The sequence below is a fragment of the Danio rerio genome, chromosome 23, assembly GCF_052040795.2.
Source record: "Danio rerio strain M-AB ecotype USA chromosome 23, GRCz13ab, whole genome shotgun sequence".
Lineage (NCBI taxonomy): Eukaryota > Metazoa > Chordata > Actinopteri > Cypriniformes > Danionidae > Danio > Danio rerio.
The window spans coordinates 34,774,266-34,795,357 of NC_141043.1; the positions used below are offsets into that span (position 1 = coordinate 34,774,266).

The following is a 21,092-nucleotide window of genomic DNA, read 5'->3' on the forward strand; positions in this document are numbered from 1 at the left end:
GACTAAGCCAAAGGAAAATGAATGAAGGAAAATTAATTAAATAAAATGTAAATATTTTACACATCTATAATTGTTAAACACTGATTTGTCAGTTTACTTGAATTTATTTGTGTTTTAAAAGTAATTAGTTTGTCGGTGCCAATGGCGTGCAACAACACATGCACTCTGGTGCTCACGGCGACCCGAGTACAATTCCCGCCTCAAACTCCTATGCCGATCCTCTCTCTGCTCTCCACACATTCCTGCTAATTCTCTCTACTGTCCTATACGATAAACGTAAAATCCTTGAAAAAAATATTAAAATAATCAGTTTTTTTCAATTTTAAAATTAGAATACATAGATTAAGTGAAACTCCAAAATAATAAAAAAAAATTGGAAATATCCAAGTCAGCAACCAATTTACAGATTTAACAAGAAAAAAAACCTTCCGAAAATCAAATTATCTGCTCTTTGCTTTTTAGATTCAATTCAATACAGTGCTATATTCTGATTGAAAATGCCCATTTGCATCTTTTTATTGCTCCTAAGGAAGTTTAATAAAACAACAAAAATTTAATTCTCAATCCTGTCTCTAAGCTACCCAAACTCAAAGAAAGCTAAATCCTTTAGTGTCCTAAAATGCACCACAGACCACGCAATTCATCAGCATTGAAATGACTCACCAAAAACACAATGAAGCACTTTCCTGATTTCCTCATAAACTTTATTCGCAATCATAACAACCCTGATTGCTTCCTCTATATAATTTCGAGTGACACATGACTCACTATCACCGCTTCATCCATGTCAGTGTTTGACGGTTACAGATTTAACCTCAGTGAAGAAGTGGTAGGAGTCTTTCCCCCCTCTCGACCAATCCCAGAGTGCTTCATGCCACCAAACGGCAGGTTTAAATCTCTGACCAGCCAGCAATTGGTCCACACTAACCCAGCCTGCAGTTTCCTAGCAACCCTGTGCACGCGCCCGACATCTCGGGACCAGACTGTGGCGGACAAACCATAGCGGACATTGTTTGCTCGTGATATCACTTCCTCTTCTTCATCGAAGGGCGTCACGCAGGTTACGGGACCGAAAATCTCTTCCTGCATCAGTGCGGAGGAATCTTTGACTCCGGAGATGATGGTGGGCAACATGAAGTAACCACCGATGTTTTGCTGTGGAAGGGCAAGTTTGTCCACACCTTCTCCACAATGCACCTGTGCACCCTCCGCAAGGGCCAACGTAATGTAACCTTTGACCTATAGGAGTAGACAAACACTTTAGATGCTTTAGAGATGCTTTTTTAAAACGGAAAATCTTGAAATCTTGTTGATTGGTTTCTTCATATACAGTTGAATTCAGAATTATTAGCCCCCCTGAATTATTAGCATCCCTGTTTATTTTTCTCAATTTTCTGTATAACAGAGAGTAGATTTTTTAAACACATTTCTAAATATAATAGTTTTAATAACTCATTTCTAATAACTGATTTATTTTATCTTTGTCATGATGACAGTAAACAATATTTAACTAGATATTTTTCAGGACTATTGTATACAACTTGAAGGGACATTTAAAGGCTTAACTAGGTTAATTAGGTTAACTAGGAAGGTTAGGGTAAATAGGCAAGTTATTGTATAACGATGGTTTGTTCTGTAGACTATCGAAAAAAAATAGAATAAAGGGGCTAATAATATTGACCTTAAAATGGTGTTTAAAAAATTAAAAAATTCTTTTATTCTAGTCAAAATAAAACAAATAATTTCTCCACAAGTAAAAAATATTATCAGACAAACTGAAAATTACTTTGCGGTTCAACATTGTTTGGGAAATATAAAAAAAAAAAGAGAGAGAGAGAAAAAAATTTCAAAGGGGGCTAATAATTCTGACTTCAACAGTACATCAGTCAAGAGTTTGGGATCTAGAAAATTTAATTGTTTAAAAAGGAATCCTATTCTGCTAACCATGGCTGAATTTATCTTATTTATTTATTATTTATTTGATAAAATAAAGTGGTATTATGAAATATTGTAATGTTTACTGATATATTGCATTTATTATGTATGGCTATGCACCCAAAGCACTTCACAATCATGAGGCGCGGTGGGTCTCTCCACACTTCCACCAGTGTACAGCATCCATGGGATGATGCGGTGGCAGCCACAGGACAACGGTGCCATGGGATGTTTTATGACCACAGCGAGTCAGGACCTCAGTTTAGTGTCTCATCCAAAAGACGGCATTCACTGACAGTGTATTGTCCCCTTCACTATACTGGGGCATTAGAAATCACACAGACCGCAGGTTGAGCGCCCCCTGCTGTCCTCATTAATACCACTTCCGGCAGCAGCCTAGTTTTTCCATGTGGGCTCCCATCTAGGTACTGAGCAGGCTCAGCCCTGCTTAGCTTCAGTGAGCAAACGGTCTTGGGTTGCAGGGTGATATGGCTGTGCAAATTGCCACAATTTAGAAAAAAAAATTTAGATTCAACTTTATTCTAGGTGCACTTAACTAATATGTACCTACACCTAAATTAATCATTTGGTACAATGTATTTGTTGTGTAAACACATTTTTACTTATGACTGATTAAATACATGCCTGTAATCTGTAATTAATTTCTTGCGATTACTTTTGTACTCAATCAATAATGGTTTTGTTGCTTGTTCAAACTATTTAATTAAAATGAAACAACATAATTCTTAATTGTTTTATGTTTAATCCAACTAAATTTTTTAAACCAATTAAGTTAACTTAATCGATTTGTTTTGGGACAACATGAAGGAATTGTGTGGACTCAGCATTTTTAAACCATCCCTTAAACCAACTCATACCACCAAAGCTGGCCCTAACCCTGATTGTATCCCACTTCAAGAGCACTAGAAGTGTTAAGCAATAGATTACGAACACAGTAAGTATGTTGTATTTATTTTTGTATGCACGTACATATTAGTAATGGCCAATTAATATAAAGTGGGACCTAATGTTCTCACAGAATGTAGTTTAAAATGTTATTTATTCCTGTATTTCAAGGCTGAATTTACTTTAGTGTCACAAGATCTTTCAGAAAACATCATCTACAGTTGTGTCATCCAATATGATCAATTATTATTCTAACTCCATCGTTAAAAATTTGTTTATAATTCTCAATGCTGAAAACAATTTTCCCTGCATCATAATTTCCTGAAAACTGTGATATATATTACTTTTTAGAATTATTTTATGAAAAGACCAACACTATTTATTTCCTTATATGTCTTACAATTTCCTATATTCTTCTATTTCCTAATTAAAAAAAGATTCTATAATATATTAAGCAACACAACAGAAATGTTTATGAAATAATAACAAAAGAGCAAGAGTTTCCTAAAGAGCAAAGCATCTTATTGGGATGATTTATGATTTATTATCATGTGACACTCAAGACTGGAGTAATGATAGACCTACTGAAAAATCAACTCAATTTAAACCAGAGGAATAATTCACATTTTAAACTACTTTCTATATGAAAACAGTTATTTTAAATTACAATAATATTACATATTTTATAATAATGTTCATATATATTATTTTTACTTATCCCAAACTTTTAACTGGTTGTGTAGATATCATATCATATACAGAAAGCATGTAGTATCAATAGGATTGCGTGTGTGATTATTACCGTACCTTCTGCAGATGTTCTTTGCTAATGAGTGCTCCATTGTCATTTGAGGGGTCTGAAGGAACCCCGGTTTTCCACCGACGAGTCGCCTCCACAAAACGAGTGAGGAATTCTGAGTAAATGCTCCGCTCCACAAAGATGCGGCTGGTACACAGGCAGATCTCACCCTGAGAGAGTGGAGAAGAACATGCAAATGAGATGTTGAGTAAATCTCACAACTATTATTGAGCTGTGTGAATTATGAGGATACAGTTTAAATATTAGCACAGTGATGATGATGTGTCTGTGTGAGTAATGTGAATGTAGGCCTGAGAGAGAAAGAGAGAGAGAGTTTTGGGAACATAGTGTACGTAGCTGGATTAACAAAATATGTATTTTGAGCACCACAGAGTGGCGAGAAAGGGAATTACATAAAGTCATCTCAATTAGTTTGAGACAAATAAAATGTGAAAAACTTATGACATAAACAGTAATGATCTTATCAACAATAAATTTCAGAATTGTATTGTTAACTTTATTTTACTCTTATTTAAATGTCCTTCTTGTGTTGATATGTACAGTATGTACACTGTAAAACCCAAAAAGTTAAGGTAACTCAAACCATTTGAGGAAACCGATTGCAACAAACCATTTAAGTTCAAAAATTAATCTTAATGAGTACTGTGAACTTACTCAATTTGAGTAAACGAAGCAACTTGAGCACAGTAAAACCCAATAAATGTAGAAACTCAAACCAACTGAGTACTGTAAAACCCAATAAGTTAAGGCAACTCAAACCACTTGAGGAAACCGATCATTACAAACCATTTGAGTTAAAAACTAATCTATATGAGTACTGTGAACTTCATTTAAGTTAAAGTAATAAGGCATTTAATTACTCATTAGCTTCAACACTGAGTTCAAAACTCTTTTCAAATGAGTAGAATTAACTTTTAGTCAATTTTCAAATAATTTTTAAAATAGGTATTAGTTTAATTCATGATAATAACATTAAACAGTCATAAGGCAAGATGAGAATTGTATTTTGAACTAGTGATGTAAATTAAAATAAAAAAAGAAATAAAGTTTGTATTTCACTCTTATAACTTTTTTACTTCTACGAAAATCTACCTTCTTTTATTACTTATGGGAGGTATTTAAAACTAAAATGTAAATAAATCAAAAGGACTACCATGTATTTTAGAAAATAAGTGACCTAATTATTTCATTTAATAGAAAAAAAAACAATAATTAAAAGAAGTATTCAACACTATTAAGGACATATTACCAGAATGTACATTATCTGTACCTGAAATAAAAACATAAATACAGTGAATAAAAATATTTAATCCCAAAAATGTCTAAAATTTGTTGTTTTTTAAAGGAATATATCACTCTTTTGGTTCTCAGATTTTGTTTCTTCATTAAAAAACACTTGTTATTGTCCTTGTCCTCAGCCCAACTAAACCAACAGCTTTAATAGTTTTGTTATATATATTAAAACTGTTTTTTAGAAAATACTTCAGAAATAGCAAGTTAAAGTTGTTATCATTCACATCAATTGATTTAAAACATGAAATTATAAATATGTTTTACAAATAAAAACTACAAATATATAATACAAATCAATTTACAATTGTCCTCATGTTTTAGTCAGTCCTGTCACTTTTGCATTAAATTTAACATCAAATGTGTGCAATACACGCTTAAGGCTATGACTCTGAAGTGAAATAATTTGATGGAGGAGAAGCTGACAGTGTTTACGGATGTGTTCTATCATTGAATTGTATGATGACAAGCTTAAGTCAGGCCCTGTCACATTTTTCATAAGTGAAAATGTACATTTCTGGTAGAATGTCATAAAAAATATACAAATAATGCTGGTCATACATTATACATCAGTGTCTATTGTATTTTAAAATATGGTAACACTTTACAATAAGGTTGTATTATATTAACACGCATAAATATGGATTTTAATAAATGTTAAAATAAGATCAATAAATAATGAATTAGTAAATGTTAAACTATGATTAATAAATACAGTACAAGTAATGTTCATTACTATTAAATGCTTTGACTTGCATTTACTAATAAAATCTTTTTCTCTAAAATCTCTTTGTAGAGTGTGACCTAAAATATACACACACAGAAAAAGGCAGTGCAAGTTGCATGATTGTGATTACCTAATGAAATCCTAACGTGATTGGTCAATCTGTGCATGAGCTCACCTGATTGGAGAAGCTGGAGCGTACAGTAGTGCTGATGCATTGCTCCATGTCTGCATCAGCAAATATAATTGCCGGGTTTTTCCCACCAAGTTCCAGTGAAAGCTTCTTACAGTGCGGTGCGCTGCGTTCAGTGATCAGTCTCGCTGTAGCCGTGCTACCCGTAAATGAGATCAAGGGTACATCAGGGTGAGAAACCAAAGCATCACCTGCACGAGGACCTGTCCCAAAGACGATGTTGACCACTCCAGGTGGAAAGCCTAGAAGGTGCCAACACATGTATTACATAGAGTAGAAACTCACGTAAAATGCATGCAGTAAAAGAAAGACAAATATGGTAATGTACACCAAGAAAGGATGACATACAATCCCTTTAACTAATATAAGCAGCCTTGGTAAACATGATCAGAGAAAGTTATGAAAAAAATATAATTTTGTTCAACCAATTGAACTTTCTCTCAAAATATTAACAAAAAAAAAAAAACTGACTCATAGTAACATGGGTGATGTGTGTTTTGGAGTAGTTTTGGAGAATCTCTGATACAGTACTCAACTAATAGCTGTGATTTTTGGAAACAAGAACACATGTCCTCTTCCAGGTTAATTAGCACCAGTTCACTAGAATTTCTTCATTATTACTCTTATGGTAAAAATGGGAATTGTCAGTGTTTTTGCTCTAATTATGTCAAATTTCATTTGACATCTGAAAATAAACAACCCGTTACCTCAAAATCACAGCTCTGTTCTTTGGTTTAACTTATTGTGGTGAATGACTGAGTAAATCTAAAATATAAATGTGAATATACTTATTTGAATACAGAGGTGCTAAATGCAATGATATTTGATTTTATAAAACTTCTGTGTTTGTAATTGTTTTAAAAGTTAAAGAGAACTAAATCATCACTGATAAACTGGTGCCAAATATTCAGTGGAGGTAATATTACTGAACCACTTTGATGACTGACTTGCTAGGGGATTTTAGAAGGACCAAAACAGCAATTCAGGTGCTGTGCAATGTGGTCGTCTGCTGGTTTGTCCATTCAAATCATACCTTGTGCCACCAGTTCAGAGTCATAAAGGTTTTTTTTTTAAATCATCTGATGTGTTAAAACAAAATAACATGAATTATTTGATGCACATGCTGGAATTTATTTAGTAAATTTAATCCAACTCAGTTTTTTGTTTTTATGTGCATCTTAGCATTTTCATTAGGTATTTATTTATGCATTTGGTCAAACTGCACTTGTAAATAGGTGTATTTGTAAGAGACGCAAAAGAATAAATAGTTGAACAATGTCAAATTTTTGCTGATTTTACCTACAAGATTTTACCTACAAGTATGCCGATATTAGCACACGATATTAGCATCACTCACCAGCTTCCTCTAACAGCTGACACATCATCCAGGCGGTAACTGAAGTCATTTCACTGGGTTTTGCCACAACAGTATTACCCGTAGCAACAGCCGGGGCGATTTTCCAGGTAAGGAGGTACAGTGGCAGATTCCATGGACTTATCAGACCAGCTATAGACAAGGAAACAATAACTTAACGTATATGAAGCATATGAAAATGGGTGATTTATAGTACAGAGTAATAATAGTGTATTAATAGACTGACACATACCCACTCCTACAGGACAGCGGATTGTATAATTGAGACAGCCCATGTGATCCATCTGACTGCAGTCATTAGTGTGATGCAGGACGGACGAGGCAAAAAAACGGAAGTTGTATGCTGATCGGGGAATGTCCACATTTCGGGCAAAAGTGATAGTCTTCCCTAAAAGAAAAAAAAAAGATAAAATTTCTTGCTTTAAGAGCCATAGAGGCACACATAATCAACCAATCACATGACGGCAATTCAATGCATTTATGCACGTACTTGTGTTCCAGATCAGTGTTTCTCAACCACCTTTCTGGTGGATCATCAATACTGCATGTTTTGATGTCTACTTTGTCCGTCATACCAATTACAGGTCTATCAGTCTGAGCTGATGATATGAATCAGGTGTGTTTAGTTAAGGAGACATGGAAAATATGTAGAGCTGCGATTCTCTAGGAATTTGGTTGAAAACCATTGACTAGACAACTGTGTAAGTTGAACATCGGAATGGGAAAGAAAGGTGATTTAAAGGATTAGTTCATAACTTTGTTTGCTTATGTCTCTGGCATTAGGTCATGGTGGCCATTTACTATATGAAATAACCTACGCTTGGACGTTGTGCTGCTAAATCTAATGGCGATATATCATAATGCCCGTAGCGAACTTGAGGAAGAGAAAACAGTAGTTTTATTCAAAAAAGTAGTTTTATTCATTTTTTTGGAACACAAATGTTTTCTTGGCACTTCATGTGATTCAAGTTAAACCAATAAAGTCACATTAAATATTTTGACAATGGTTTTGACAATGTTCTTTTCTGGACTTTAAATTTCTCGAGACCATTGTTGTCTAAAGAGGTGTCAGAGAGGTCTCTGGTTGCATCAAAAATATCTTAGTTTGTGTTCTGAAGACAAACAAAAGCGACTCAACCTACATGAGGGTAAGTAATTAATAACAAATATACATTTTTGTATGAACTAATTCTTTGCGAATTTGGATGTGGTGAGGTTGGTTTTGCCACAGGCTGCTCTGAGCATTTCAAAAACTTTCATGAATGACCATCTTTAGGGTTTATAAAAACGGTATGAGAAAGAAAATATTCAGCAAGTGACAGTTCTGTCACCAATTTTGGACAACAGAAGACTGGAAAATGGTCATTGATTTCTGCTGGGACATTTGGATGATAGGGTCAATAAAATTGACAAAAAAATAAACAGCATTACAGCAGGGATCAGTCCTGTCTTTTCGCAACAGTCCCACAGTAGTGGACAAAGTGATTAAAACAGCTGACAGATCTGGAAATGTTGACCTTTCTTCCCTTCAAAACAGGATTTTATTTCCTCATTTTCATGAAACATGCAGATGGCTGCTGCGATAAATATTAACTGATGTTTTTATCCACTTTTAACTTTAATACTTGGCATTGTATGTCCATCTTTTGCAGCAGTTACAGCAGCACATCTCTCTGGCATAGTGTCAATATATTTACTGAGAACTTTAACACTAATGTTATCCCATGCCTTCTGCAATTGAAGCCTTTTCTTTCCTGTACAGGAACATAGTTTGTTTCACATTATCAGTGAAATAAGTCTAGCTTGTTTTTAGAATGAAAATAACTGAAACCTCATAAATAATATGGCCAGTTTTCTAATAATTTTGGCAACCATTATAATCCATATACAGTAAAGTCTAATATTATTCATACCCCTGGTTAATTCTGACTTAAAGTTACTTTTATACAACCAGAAAGTAGCTTTTTGACCAAAATGACAAAGGCTTATGCCAAAAGGTTTTAAGACGATGTAAAGGAGGCATTTATCAGCTTTTATTTACATTTGAACAAAAAAAATCAGAATTTGCCAGGGGTATGAATAATTTCAGGCTTGACTGTATATACACACGGAAACATACAGTTGAAGTCAGAATTATTAGCCCCCTTCAATTTTTTTTCTTCTTTTTTTTTTATATTTTCCGAATGGTGTTTAACAGAGCAAGGAAATTTTCACAGTATTTCTGATAATATTTTTTCTTCTGGAAAAAGTTGTGTTTGTTTTATTTCAGTTAGAATAAAAGCAGTTTTAATTTTTTTAAACACTATTTTAGGGACAGAATTATTAGTCTCTTTAAGCTATATTTTTTCTCGATAGTCTACAGAACAACCCATGGTTATACAATAACTTGCCTAATTACCCTAACTTGCCTAGTTACCTTAATTAACCTAAGTAAGCCTTTAAATGTCACTTTAAGCTGTATAGAAGTGTCTTGAAAAATATCTAGTCAAATATTATTTACTGTCATCATGGTAAGGAGAAAATAAATCCATTATTAGAGATAAGTTATTAAAACTATTATGTTAAGAAATGTGTTTAAAAATCTTCTCTCTGTTAAACAGAATTTGAGGAAAAAATAAACAAGCGGTCTAATAATTCAGGGGGGGCTAATAATTCTGACTTTAACTGTACATACATGCATAAAATTAATTATATAAAATAAACATCAGACATCTGCTCTCAGTATATCCTACTGAAAAAAGCATTTAAAAAGTGAAGACTACATTGCTGAATCGCTTAAATTCTGTCTACCTTTGGTCTATTGTGCAGCCGTGAGTCCTTATATAGTATGACTCATTTAGTGTACCCTGTACAATAGTACCGCATTACAGTGCATTTTTACCCTGGTCTTTAGACTCGGCCTGAACAAACTCCTCCAGTCGAGCCTCTATCAGGTCTGCCAGTTTATTCAGCACTTTGGATCTATCAGCTGGGCTTTTAGCCGACCAATCCGGAAAGGCCTCTTTAGCTGCCCTCACTGCAGCATTCACCTATGAGCATTGAGAAAATATTTAACTCACTTATAAAGTTCAACAAATAAGAGATGATGCATTAGTTTGTAGAGGAAATTATTTATCTTAGAGTGTGAAATGTTAGTAAATTCCGTCATTGTGAGCATTATTAAATATATTAAAGATGAAAGGAAAACAATTAAAAATAGGAAACACAATACAGCCCAAATAAGTGGATTTCAAACACACTCTCTATTCTGCTCCACTGACCCAGACAAGTTCTTTTGGCATGAGCTTTAGCTTGTTTAATAATTAAACTCTGGACCTTGAGCATCTGCCCACCTGATTGTTTCCCTTTTTTATGACCAACGTGTTTACAGGGAGAAATATACGAGACCAAAGGTACTTCATCAAGTGTCTTTACTCCGAACATACCTGGAATTTGTGTCTTAAGCCAAACAATGGCGTGACTGGTTACATATTCATTAAATGGGAGACTGCAATGATTCTCTACACTAGAAACAGGTGAAAATGTTCAACTAATTTCAATAGAATCTCTATGGTGAAAGCGAGAGTACTTGATCATGCACAACTGACATCATTGAGGATCAACTTAAACATAAAAGAGAATAATACAAAATAAACTCACCTCTTCAGCTCCACTGTCTGGAACTTTGCAATAAACTTCTCCTGTTGACGGGTCGAAAGAGTCGATCAGCTTGGAACATGGCACAAACTTCCCACCGATGTAGTTTTCCAGCACTAGATATTTCATGTCTTTTGACATCGCGAAAAATATTAGATAAAAAAAATCAAGTTTGGCAAACAAAAGGAGGATCTGAAAGTTTTGCGCTGCACTCAGCACGGTGTTGCATATGAGCTTTCGCCAGACTCTTTTGCAATATGTTTACTCAACTAAATGATAGGTTGTAAAAGAAAACTAAACGGCTTCTCCAGCAGATACGCCACTCATTAATTAGAGCATGAGTTGGATATTAAAAGACCTTAACTTGCTGATGGTGGTGAGATAATATTCACAATTCTGTGAAAACAGAATGTTAGCCTCGAGTTAAATATTTAATCCTGACAATGACGACTGTTTAATGCTTTTAAAATGAACTCTACAAAATAATAACTTGACTGTTGGATACATTTTAATAAAATGGCAAAAAATAAAATAAACTACCAGCCAAACGTTTAAAACATTATATTTCTAAAGATTTGAAGTAAGTTTATTCTGTTCACGAACATACACTGCAAAGAAATCGTGGTTGCCTTAAAATTTTAAGCTGAATTAAATTAAGCTTATGAGTTTATTGAACTTATTTTATGTTAAACTAACTTAAAACAGCTTGAGCAACGTGAAAAATTAAGTTAGAACGTGATTAACTTTAATAAGCTACAATGACCTAAAAACATATGCTGTCAGGACCAATTGATCATATCATTTTTACAGCGTAGTTTTAATTTGATCAAACATACAGTAAAGAGTACACACACACACACACACACACACACACTTTACTGCTTATTCAAACTACTACTAAAATAATTTGAAACTAGAACCTAAAGTTTATTGATAAACTTTGATGTTGGCTTGAGAAAGCCAAAGTGATTGCGCTAGGACTAGGAATGGCAGTTGGCAGGAAGCACGGTGGCGGTTGCTAAGTGGTTGCTAAGCAGTTGCTAAAACAATTATGGCATTGTTAGCTGGTTGCTAAGCAGTTGCTAAATGGCAATGCTCGTGTACATTTTTGATCAAATGCTAATACTTAGTAGGCATTTCTAGCATATGTTATTGCATTTAGATAATCATTCATAGCATGTAGCTAATCATTATTAGCACTTGGCTTCCATTATCATTGTTACCATGCATAGTACACAGGAAGTCCCATTTGCTAGCATGAGTCAAACAAGCCAATGCCCAGGTCCCTACGATGTTCTGATGCAGAGATATTGTTTTTTTTTAAATGGTTGCTAGGTTATACTGTTTTATTGCTATGGGGACATTTGACAGGTTAGTGATGATACATCAAAGCTTCTGGGCAATATGAGTGATCTTAATCAACCACGATGTTTCTATGACAGTCTTTATGAGTGTCAAAAACTGGACTTGAACATTATGGATTCCTGGTGTTGGGTTGCGGCTGGAAGGGCATTCGCTGTGTAAAACAAATGCTGGATAAGTTGGCGGTTCATTTCGTTGTGGCGAACCCTGATCATTAAGAGACTAAGGGAATAAATATTATGTAAAAATGGCTTGCCGTATTTTTTTGAAAATACAATGCTTAATAAGTGTGAAAGTGATACATGCAAAAATGGCTTGCCATATCAGTAAAAAATATGGAGTTTAAGTCAAAAATGGCTTGCCATATTATAAGGAAAATAATGCTTAAAAATTATTTATTGGAAAACTGTAAGTCTGATAAACCTTAAATATAGCAACAAAATCTAACGCATCTAAATACAGCTTTTGGCCAAAATTGGGGCTTGTATAATTTTTTTATATGCCCGGATTATAAAAAATTAATATTTCACATTTTTTATTGAAAAAACAATAAGTCTTATAGGCATGAGGAGATATAGCAACAATCTTGAATGTAGAAAGCACATTTTGACCACATTTGGACCTTGTGGCATGAACGGCCTAGGAGGAGATACGTTTGTTTTCAAGGACAGATTAGCATAACAGTATGTTGGCTTTCTCAAGCCAACAAAATGAGGCATTTCTGGAGATTTTTTTCGGAAAACTTACTTGTTTTAAAGCTACATTAAGGTAATGGATTTGTGTTTGGACAACCTGAAATAATTGAAATAAATATATAAAATGATAAATTAAAAAAACCTGCATTTTTTTTTACAGTGCAATGTTATTGACGTGAAATTGCTTTAAAATATAGGAAGGTTTTGATTATATCTAAAGGAATTTAGTTACATGTATTTATTCATTCATTCATTCATTTATTCATTCATTCATTTTCTTTTCGGCTTAGTCCCTTTATTAATCAGGGGTCACCACAGCAGAATGAACCGCCAACTTATCCAGCATATGTTTTACGCAGCAGATGCCCTTCCAGCTGCAACCCATCCCTGGGAAACACCAACACATTCTCATTCACACTCATACACTCCGAACAATTTAGCCTACCCAATTCACCTGTACCCCATGTCTTTGGACTTGTGGGGGAAATCGGAGCACCTGAAAAAAACCCATGCCTACGCAGAGAAAACATGCAAACTCCACACAGAAATGCCATGTGACACAGCTGAGGCTCGAACCAGCTACCTTCTTGCTTATCATAAATACCCACATGTATTTATGATAAGCTGAAATGTATATTTGGAGAGCTGGAGTGGGAGTTTTTATTCTCTGGTGTAACCAGAAAAACACCCATTGCTTGTAATTTATATTGGGGAACACGTTTATGAGGAAGAACGTTTTGGAAAGATGTCAGTGAGGAGAGAGAGCAGTGTCTCCGTTCTAACAGGAATACAAACAACCTCGAATGCGGAGGATGAGGCAGAAACAGTCAGGCAGCCAACAAGCCAAACAGGGTACAGAAATGTGTCAAGAGAGGAAAGTTGCAGAAATATACACACACAGCAGCGCATATCTACAAGTCAGAAACGTGACTGCTATGAATGTCTTTTTATACATTTGAATCTTTAAAGTATCTGGTTAACAGGTCAAAGAAGTTTGTGAATACTGCAGTGTTGGGACTAATTCAAACTGGCAACAATTAACCAGTAAACAGCTCTGCTGCTTAAAAAAAAAGAAAAGAAATGAAATCGTATATCAAACTACAATTTTGTCCACTTGAAAATCGTCATTTCGAGCAGCATTGAAACTATAATGATCATTGACGTTGCTTACTTCAAGTAATGTTGATCCAACATCCACATGCCCTTCAAAACTAAGATAAAACCAAAGCAATGGTTTACTTACCCAAAGTTGACCATTGACCATCTAAATGAGGTTATAGAATCTACACATTTTCAACATGAATTTAATCTATTAGGTTTGCAGTTTCTAATGCCAGGTTAAGACTACCTTGTATTTTTTGCCTGTTATGACAGTGTCAGTTATTTTAGTGTTATTTTGACTAATAAATTTGTCTGATGTTACAGATAAAAAAAAAAAAACAGGTCAGATTACTTGCTGTTTTCCCTGAATTAAAAAAATAATAATAATTTTAAATATGCACAACAAGGATTGTATGGTCTATCAATTCTTCAAAGACAGGTAAAACTTAATGTTTGAAAGTTTTGTACGAAAGAAGTTGTAAACAATGGACTGAAAAAAAAATTAGATGCTAATATTTCTATCTGGACACTGTGAAAGTTTCCAGAGCCAGCATCAGTTGTCATCCACTGACACAAAATATAAAAAAAAATTATAAATTTTTGCATCGTTAGTGACTATTCTCATTTACGAATATCTCTGACATTCTTTTACGAAGCAAAATCAGTGTTGCTACTTAAAAATGATACATACATATAGATACATATCCATAAAGTTGAAGTAAGAATTATTAGCCTCCCTGAATTATTAGCCCCGTTTATTTATTTCCACAATTTCTGTTTAAATTTACATTTACATTTAGTCATTTAGCAGACACTTTTATCCAAAGCGACTTACAAATGAGGACAAGGAAGCAATTTACACAACTATAAGAGCAACAATGAATAAGTGCTGTAGGCAAGTTTCAGGTATGTTAAGTCTAAGAAGGAAAGTATTAGTAATTTTTTTTTTTTTTTTTTAATTTTTAGTACAGTTAGTGGTATATCCAGAGAGGCAATTGCAGATTAGGAAGTGAAGTGGAGAGTAAATAGTTGAGTTTTTAGTCGTTTCTTGAAAACAGCGAGTGACTCTGCCATTCTGATGCAGTTAGGGAGTTCATTCCACCAACTGGGCAGATTGAACGCGAGCGTTCGGGAAAGTGATTTCTCCCCTCTTTGGGATGGAACCACGAGGCGACGTTCATTCACAGAACGAAAGTTTCTGGAGGGCACATAGATCTGCAAAAGTGAGAGCAGGTAAGAAGGGGCACAGCCTGAAATCGCTTTGTAAGCAAACATCAGAGCTTTGAATTTGATGCGAGCAGCAACTGGCAGCCAGTGCAAACGGATGAGTAGCGGAGTGACATGTGCTCTTTTAGGTTCATTAAAGACCACTCGTGCTGCTGCACTCTGGAGCAGCTGAAGAGGCTTGATAGAGTTAGCTGGAAGCCCCACTAGCAAAGAGTTGCAGTAGTCCAATTTGGAGAGAACAAGAGCTTGAACAAGGAGTTGAGCTGCATGTTCAGATAAGAAGGGTCGGATCTTTCTAATGTTATAGAGTAACAGAGTTTAACAGATAGAAAAACTTTTTCAACACATTTCTAAACATAATAGTTTTAATAACTCATTTCTAGAAACTGATTTATTTTATCTTTTCCATGATGACAGTAAATAATATTTTACTAGATATTTTTCAAGACACTTCTATACAGCTTAAAGTGACACTTAAAGGCTTAACTAGTTAATTAGGTTAACTAGGCAGGTGAGGGTAATTAGGCAAACTATTGTATAAAGATAGTTTGTTCTGTAGAGTATTAAAATATTTATATAGCTTAAAGGGGCTATTAAAAAAAAAAATAAGAACTGGTTTTATTCTAGCTGTAATAAAATGAATAATACTTTCTCCAGAAGAAAAAATATTATCAGACATACTGTGAAAATATCCTTGCTCTGTTAAACATCATTTGGGAAATAATTAAAAAAGAAAAAAAAATTAAAGGGAGGCTAATAATTCTGACTTCAACTGTGTGTGTGTGTGTGTGTGTGTGTGTGTGTGTCTATATATGTATGTATTTTGGTGATATTTAAAATATTTCCATATGCAGTAAACAAGAACAGCAGACATTATGTTGCCTTGGTTAAAATTATGAGTTTACAATTTAAGAATTTTTTTTGGTCACTTATAATAGTGACGAGGTCTCCAACAGAGTCTAAGAACTTGTGAGAAACGCAAACAAAATCAAAAAGACTAAATAACACCAATATGGCTGGTGGGAGTCTGCCATCTTGCTTTACAGAAGATGGCACTACTGGCATGAAATCCAATCACACCTAATTTCACACTCACTTTATCTCATATGCAACACTGCTGGCCTCTGTTTTCATTTCTTGAAATAAACCTTCTTTATTGAGCGAGACCAATAAAATAGTCTCTTTGAATATTTGAAGTAATAAATGAGATATTTTACCGAGCCAGAACAGGGATCTTCAAAAATAATGCAGAGAATAATACAAATTTGAAGTACAAGGACAAAAGACTTAACAGAAGAGCAAAATGCATCCCAGAGTAGCTTAATTACAAAGTGATTTTCTAATTTGATATTGCTTCAATTTTTCATGAATGAATCATCAAAGTTTTATGAGGAGGAGCAGAAAGACTCCAGACTTTGTTCATTTCAAATCAAAAGACCAACCCATGGAGGAAAGTGGGTGGATGGTGAAAATCTAATTTCTCATAAAAAAAAAAGAAAAAATATGCAAACCACCGCATGTAGAGAAAAATACCATCCATGAGGACAATTATCAAGCAGGAAAAAGACAACTCATACTGTGAAAATACCATTGTAGGCAGCGATGCAGAAAATGACAGGAAGAAAAAGATCCTAGACAATCTCTTTGGATGATTTAAACAAAAGATCAGAGACAGCAGTGAGCTGAAAGAAGAACAAAGGCAGCATTAAAGAGTTGTAATTGTCAGAAATGTTCTTTGCGGGTAATTCAGAAAGCTCTCTGAAGCTTTTTAACCCTTGAGACTGATTACCACAGTGCACTAGTAATAGGTCTAACTCTGCAGCACAAATACTTTATTTGCCATGCTCAATTGAGAACAAGTATTTTATCTTGATTGAACCTAGGCCTGTTGCAATAATCAATATATCGACTTATCGTTTTATCCTTGAAGATAACCTCAATATTTTTTGCCGTAGCATTATATATTTACAAATTCACAAACAACGTTAAAGCCATTTCACTATGACATTGTGTCTCTAAGTGTATGATTGCACATTACTTAATAGGACATTTAATAGTGTATATTATAGAACATTTACCTTTTACAGCAAATTAAAGAATCTAAATAATCTGAAGAATAATAAGTATTTTAGAGTGTTGGCTATTTTTAAGTGTATGGCTATTTGTATTATTATGATGTGATATAATCATTATATAATCAGTGGCATAAATTGATCTCAAAATGACATTAATATCACTTATCGCAACAAATTCTGTGACAACATGTGGCACAACAAAAATGCTGTATCGTGACAGGCCTAATTAAACCACTTCAATAACCAAAGAGCTATAAAATGTCACATTACCATATCATGCATGAGGTTGAAGTTAAATATTTACCATCAATTTACTTTTCTTCTACTGAAAACATGCTATTGTTTTTCAGTGCATTCCTCTACTAGCAAGAGGGTGAACTGATTAAAGCAAGCTTGGCCAAATCAATGTGTCATCATCTTCCTTTGTGAGTCTTTATCTGTTCTGAACAAGCTGCATTTATGAAATCTTTTGATTATCAGGCTGTGAAGAGGAAAATTACAGAGCTGCATTTTCACAAACGAAACATATTGGAGGCATTTCAGCACATATAATTAGGGGTTGTAATATGATTTCTAAAACAAGTGGAAAATTACTTGGTTTCCCCCAGTCGCATATTACACTGAATAGCTCGAGTTTGAATAGTTTTCATAAAACATCAGTGGAATGGATGGTATTCAGCATCAGGACAAAAGGAAATTGCATTTTTTTTATCTGACAGAGTTAACAATTTACTTTAAATTCTGAATTTATTTTTAGAAAAACTGTTGTCCTAAAATTATTAAGCAAATGAACTATGTGCTTAACTATAAAAAATAAGGTCAAGTTAACCTAACTGTTTCAGATTACAACAGGTTTAATCACTTTTTTAAAGTTAACTTGTTGATTTTAAGGCAATTGGTTTACACTTGAAAAAAAAAAGAAAAAGTAAAATAATTAGATTTTTGGGTGTGTTCCCTTTCTTTGTTTTAAGTGATATTTGTGTACAATATCAGGGCTTGACAATAAGTTCACCTTGAACACCCAGGGCCAGCGTGCAAGGCACTTAGAAGAGTAAACTGGATTGTTAGTGCTGCCTTGTCACTAAAGTTTAATTTGGCTGCAACTGTTTGTCCATTGCATGCAAATAGGGTGAAAAAAAAACATTTAAGTTAAAAAACTAATCTATACGAGTACTGTGAACTTACTACATTCAAGTAATGAGGTATTTAATTAACTCATTACCTTCAACACTGAGTTCAAAACTCTTTTCAAATGAGTAGAATTAACTTACAGTTAATTTTGAGTTAACTGCACTCATTTTATTTCATTTGATAAAGTTGAATGTTGAGTTTAACAGTGCATAGAAAATGCTTTTGTTAGAGTCTAACAATAAACACTCTCCGAAAAGGCAAAATAAATATAAAAAAAAATCAATAAATAATAGGTATTTGTTTATTGGCCCAACAACACACAGAATGATGTTTTCCACAGTGATCAATATTTATTTGTTATTTTTCGCATGATGTAGCGTTCCCCGGATCAGACATCTTCAGCTTCGACACACCCAAACAAAACTCTTAAATTAAAACCCCTTAATAATCAAGTCAAAACAGATGAGTCGTGTCCATCAGGTCCTTAAAGTGACTACTGTTTGACTACAGACACACAGATGAGTTTCTCCCGCATACACGGCATATCCAATTGTTCCCTGGTTTTCAATCCTCCTGTTTTCCCCTGACGCATTAATGATCAAGAAAACACAAAGTAGCAGCAAACTGAAGGGAAGGTTTCATTCACACTGTCCTGTTCCATTTCTGCTAATTAACCTTGAAACCTCTTATTTGGAGGAAGAATAAATATAAATGGCAATTATGTGCTGCTATATTATAGCCAAAAATCCAAATAAAATATCAAGTAATAAAATTAAAAGAGTTCCATTTCTGATGCAAATCAACAAAAGGAAGCAACCTAATGTAAATTAAAGGTAAACATTGTGGTTTTATATGTTGTTAAATGGGTTTGAATGTAAATAATTCCGAATTTTGGGATTAATTACTATAGTTGTTATTGCAAAGATGAGGAGGAAGACAAAGAGCATTCTCTCCCTTACACTTATCAAAAGATATTTTCTTTTTCATTTTTTTTAGTCTTGTTTGCCAGTACAAACATCTAAACATACTTAAATCAAGATATATTTATTGAGAGTAATGTTTATTTTTTTAAAACGTAACAAAATAAAATTACTTTAAGCTTCAAAAACAAAGGAAATATTAACGTGGGGTTGATCAGAAAAATCCCTTGTTTATTATTTAGATTTTAGTGGCAGATGTTTTTAACAAACAAAATTGTGACAGATCTTTCAGAACTTTAATAATTTGCCTCTCAAACAACTGCATAATGATTTAAGAATGCTTTTTTTATTTGTACTGAAAACAAGACAAAAATGACTACAAGAAAACAAACACCAACATTCACTCTCCCCTCCCGAGGCCTGTGAAATGTAACGTGAGCTGAGGCTAGATTCACTGTTAGCTTGCCTGCTGGGCATCTTTGTGTATTCACTTCATGTTTGTGTACGTTCTGAGGGAGAAATTGCACTTCAGTCTGATGGTTTCTGTCAGTACAATCTGAAGGATCCAGTTCCAACAGGCTCTTACTCTTTGATCTAGAACAATACAAACATTGGCATTAACAAGCATCACATCTTACGATGTACAATCAAGTATGCTTTTAACAATTTGGTGTTTTAGTTTTACCTCTGTGACCACTCCTGCAGCGATGGTGGAGCCCACGTATCTCAGCATGAACCGCCCCAGTTCTTTATAGTCCTTATAAAGCTCCATAGCCACAGGTCTCTGTGTCTGAATCTCCACCACTGCATTCTGTCCTTTACTCAAACACCTGCACGACAGTTAAAGGGTTAGTTCATTCATTCATTTTCTTTTCAGCTTAGTCCCTTTATTAATCAAGGTGTGCCACAGCGGAATGATCAACCAACTCATCCAGCATATGTTTTACACAGCGGATGCCCTTCCAGCTGCAACCCATCACTGGGAAACACCCGTACACTTTCATTCACACACATACACTAGGGACAGCTTCCCCAATTCACCTATAGTGCATGTCTTTGGACTGTGGGGAAAACCCACGCAAACATGGGGCTCGAAGCAGCAACCTTCTTGCTGTGAGGCCACCCACTGCACCACCGTGATGCCAGTTAAAGGGTTAGTTCATTCAAAAATGTTAATTATTCCATAATTTTTTTTGGTGCATTAGTGCCACCAGCAGGACAATACTGTATATAGTCTGACTCTCTTCAAGGTGCTTCAGCATTCATTTTAACTGTGCATACATTTCACACTCAAGAGACAGAAAAGTGCAGTCCTGATGTTGCTAATGAACCAAAAACTGCACCTCAAAAGATAAAGGTTACACAAGATGAACCTATCTGCTTTCAACTGATAACAGGAAGGTTCATAGAAAGTAAACTAGAAACATGCATTTTGTTTGAAGAAATTAAATCATGGTAGGGCTGTAACGAATTAAGGTTGACACAAAGTTCGAAACATACGTGACCTGAGCATTAACATTTTTTATTTTTTTTTGTAGGTTGTTCCAACATTTATAACTATGGCAGAGCGATCGCCCCCAGCGTCATTCAAATTACGTGTATGAAAACAATGGCATCCCTGTAAAATATAATGATGACTGAAAAAGTTGTGGTGGGACCTACCTAAATGCTTTCTTAGGTTATTAATTAAAGGTGTTTTCTG

General features: G+C 34.4%; 2 protein-coding genes across 2 annotated transcripts in view; both read right to left on the minus strand.

Annotated features, from left to right (window-relative positions):
* Window positions 1–686: 686 nt before the first annotated feature.
* aldh8a1 (aldehyde dehydrogenase 8 family, member A1) lies at window positions 687–11,096 on the minus strand. The gene is given in 8 exon segments (NM_001004540.1): window positions 687–841; window positions 844–1,239; window positions 3,649–3,810; window positions 5,854–6,110; window positions 7,226–7,375; window positions 7,476–7,631; window positions 10,125–10,272; window positions 10,883–11,096. Coding segments are annotated over 8 exon segments (1,461 nt in total). The 5' UTR covers window positions 11,021–11,096; the 3' UTR covers window positions 687–787.
* A 7,520-nt stretch (window positions 11,097–18,616) lies between these two features.
* hbs1l (HBS1-like translational GTPase) overlaps window positions 18,617–21,092 on the minus strand; it is a 43,018-nt gene continuing 40,542 nt past the window's right edge. The window contains 2 exon segments of the mRNA NM_001308548.1: window positions 18,617–19,984; window positions 20,076–20,220. Of these exon segments, the coding sequence (NP_001295477.1) occupies window positions 19,973–19,984; window positions 20,076–20,220 (157 nt within the window). The 3' untranslated portion in view covers window positions 18,617–19,972.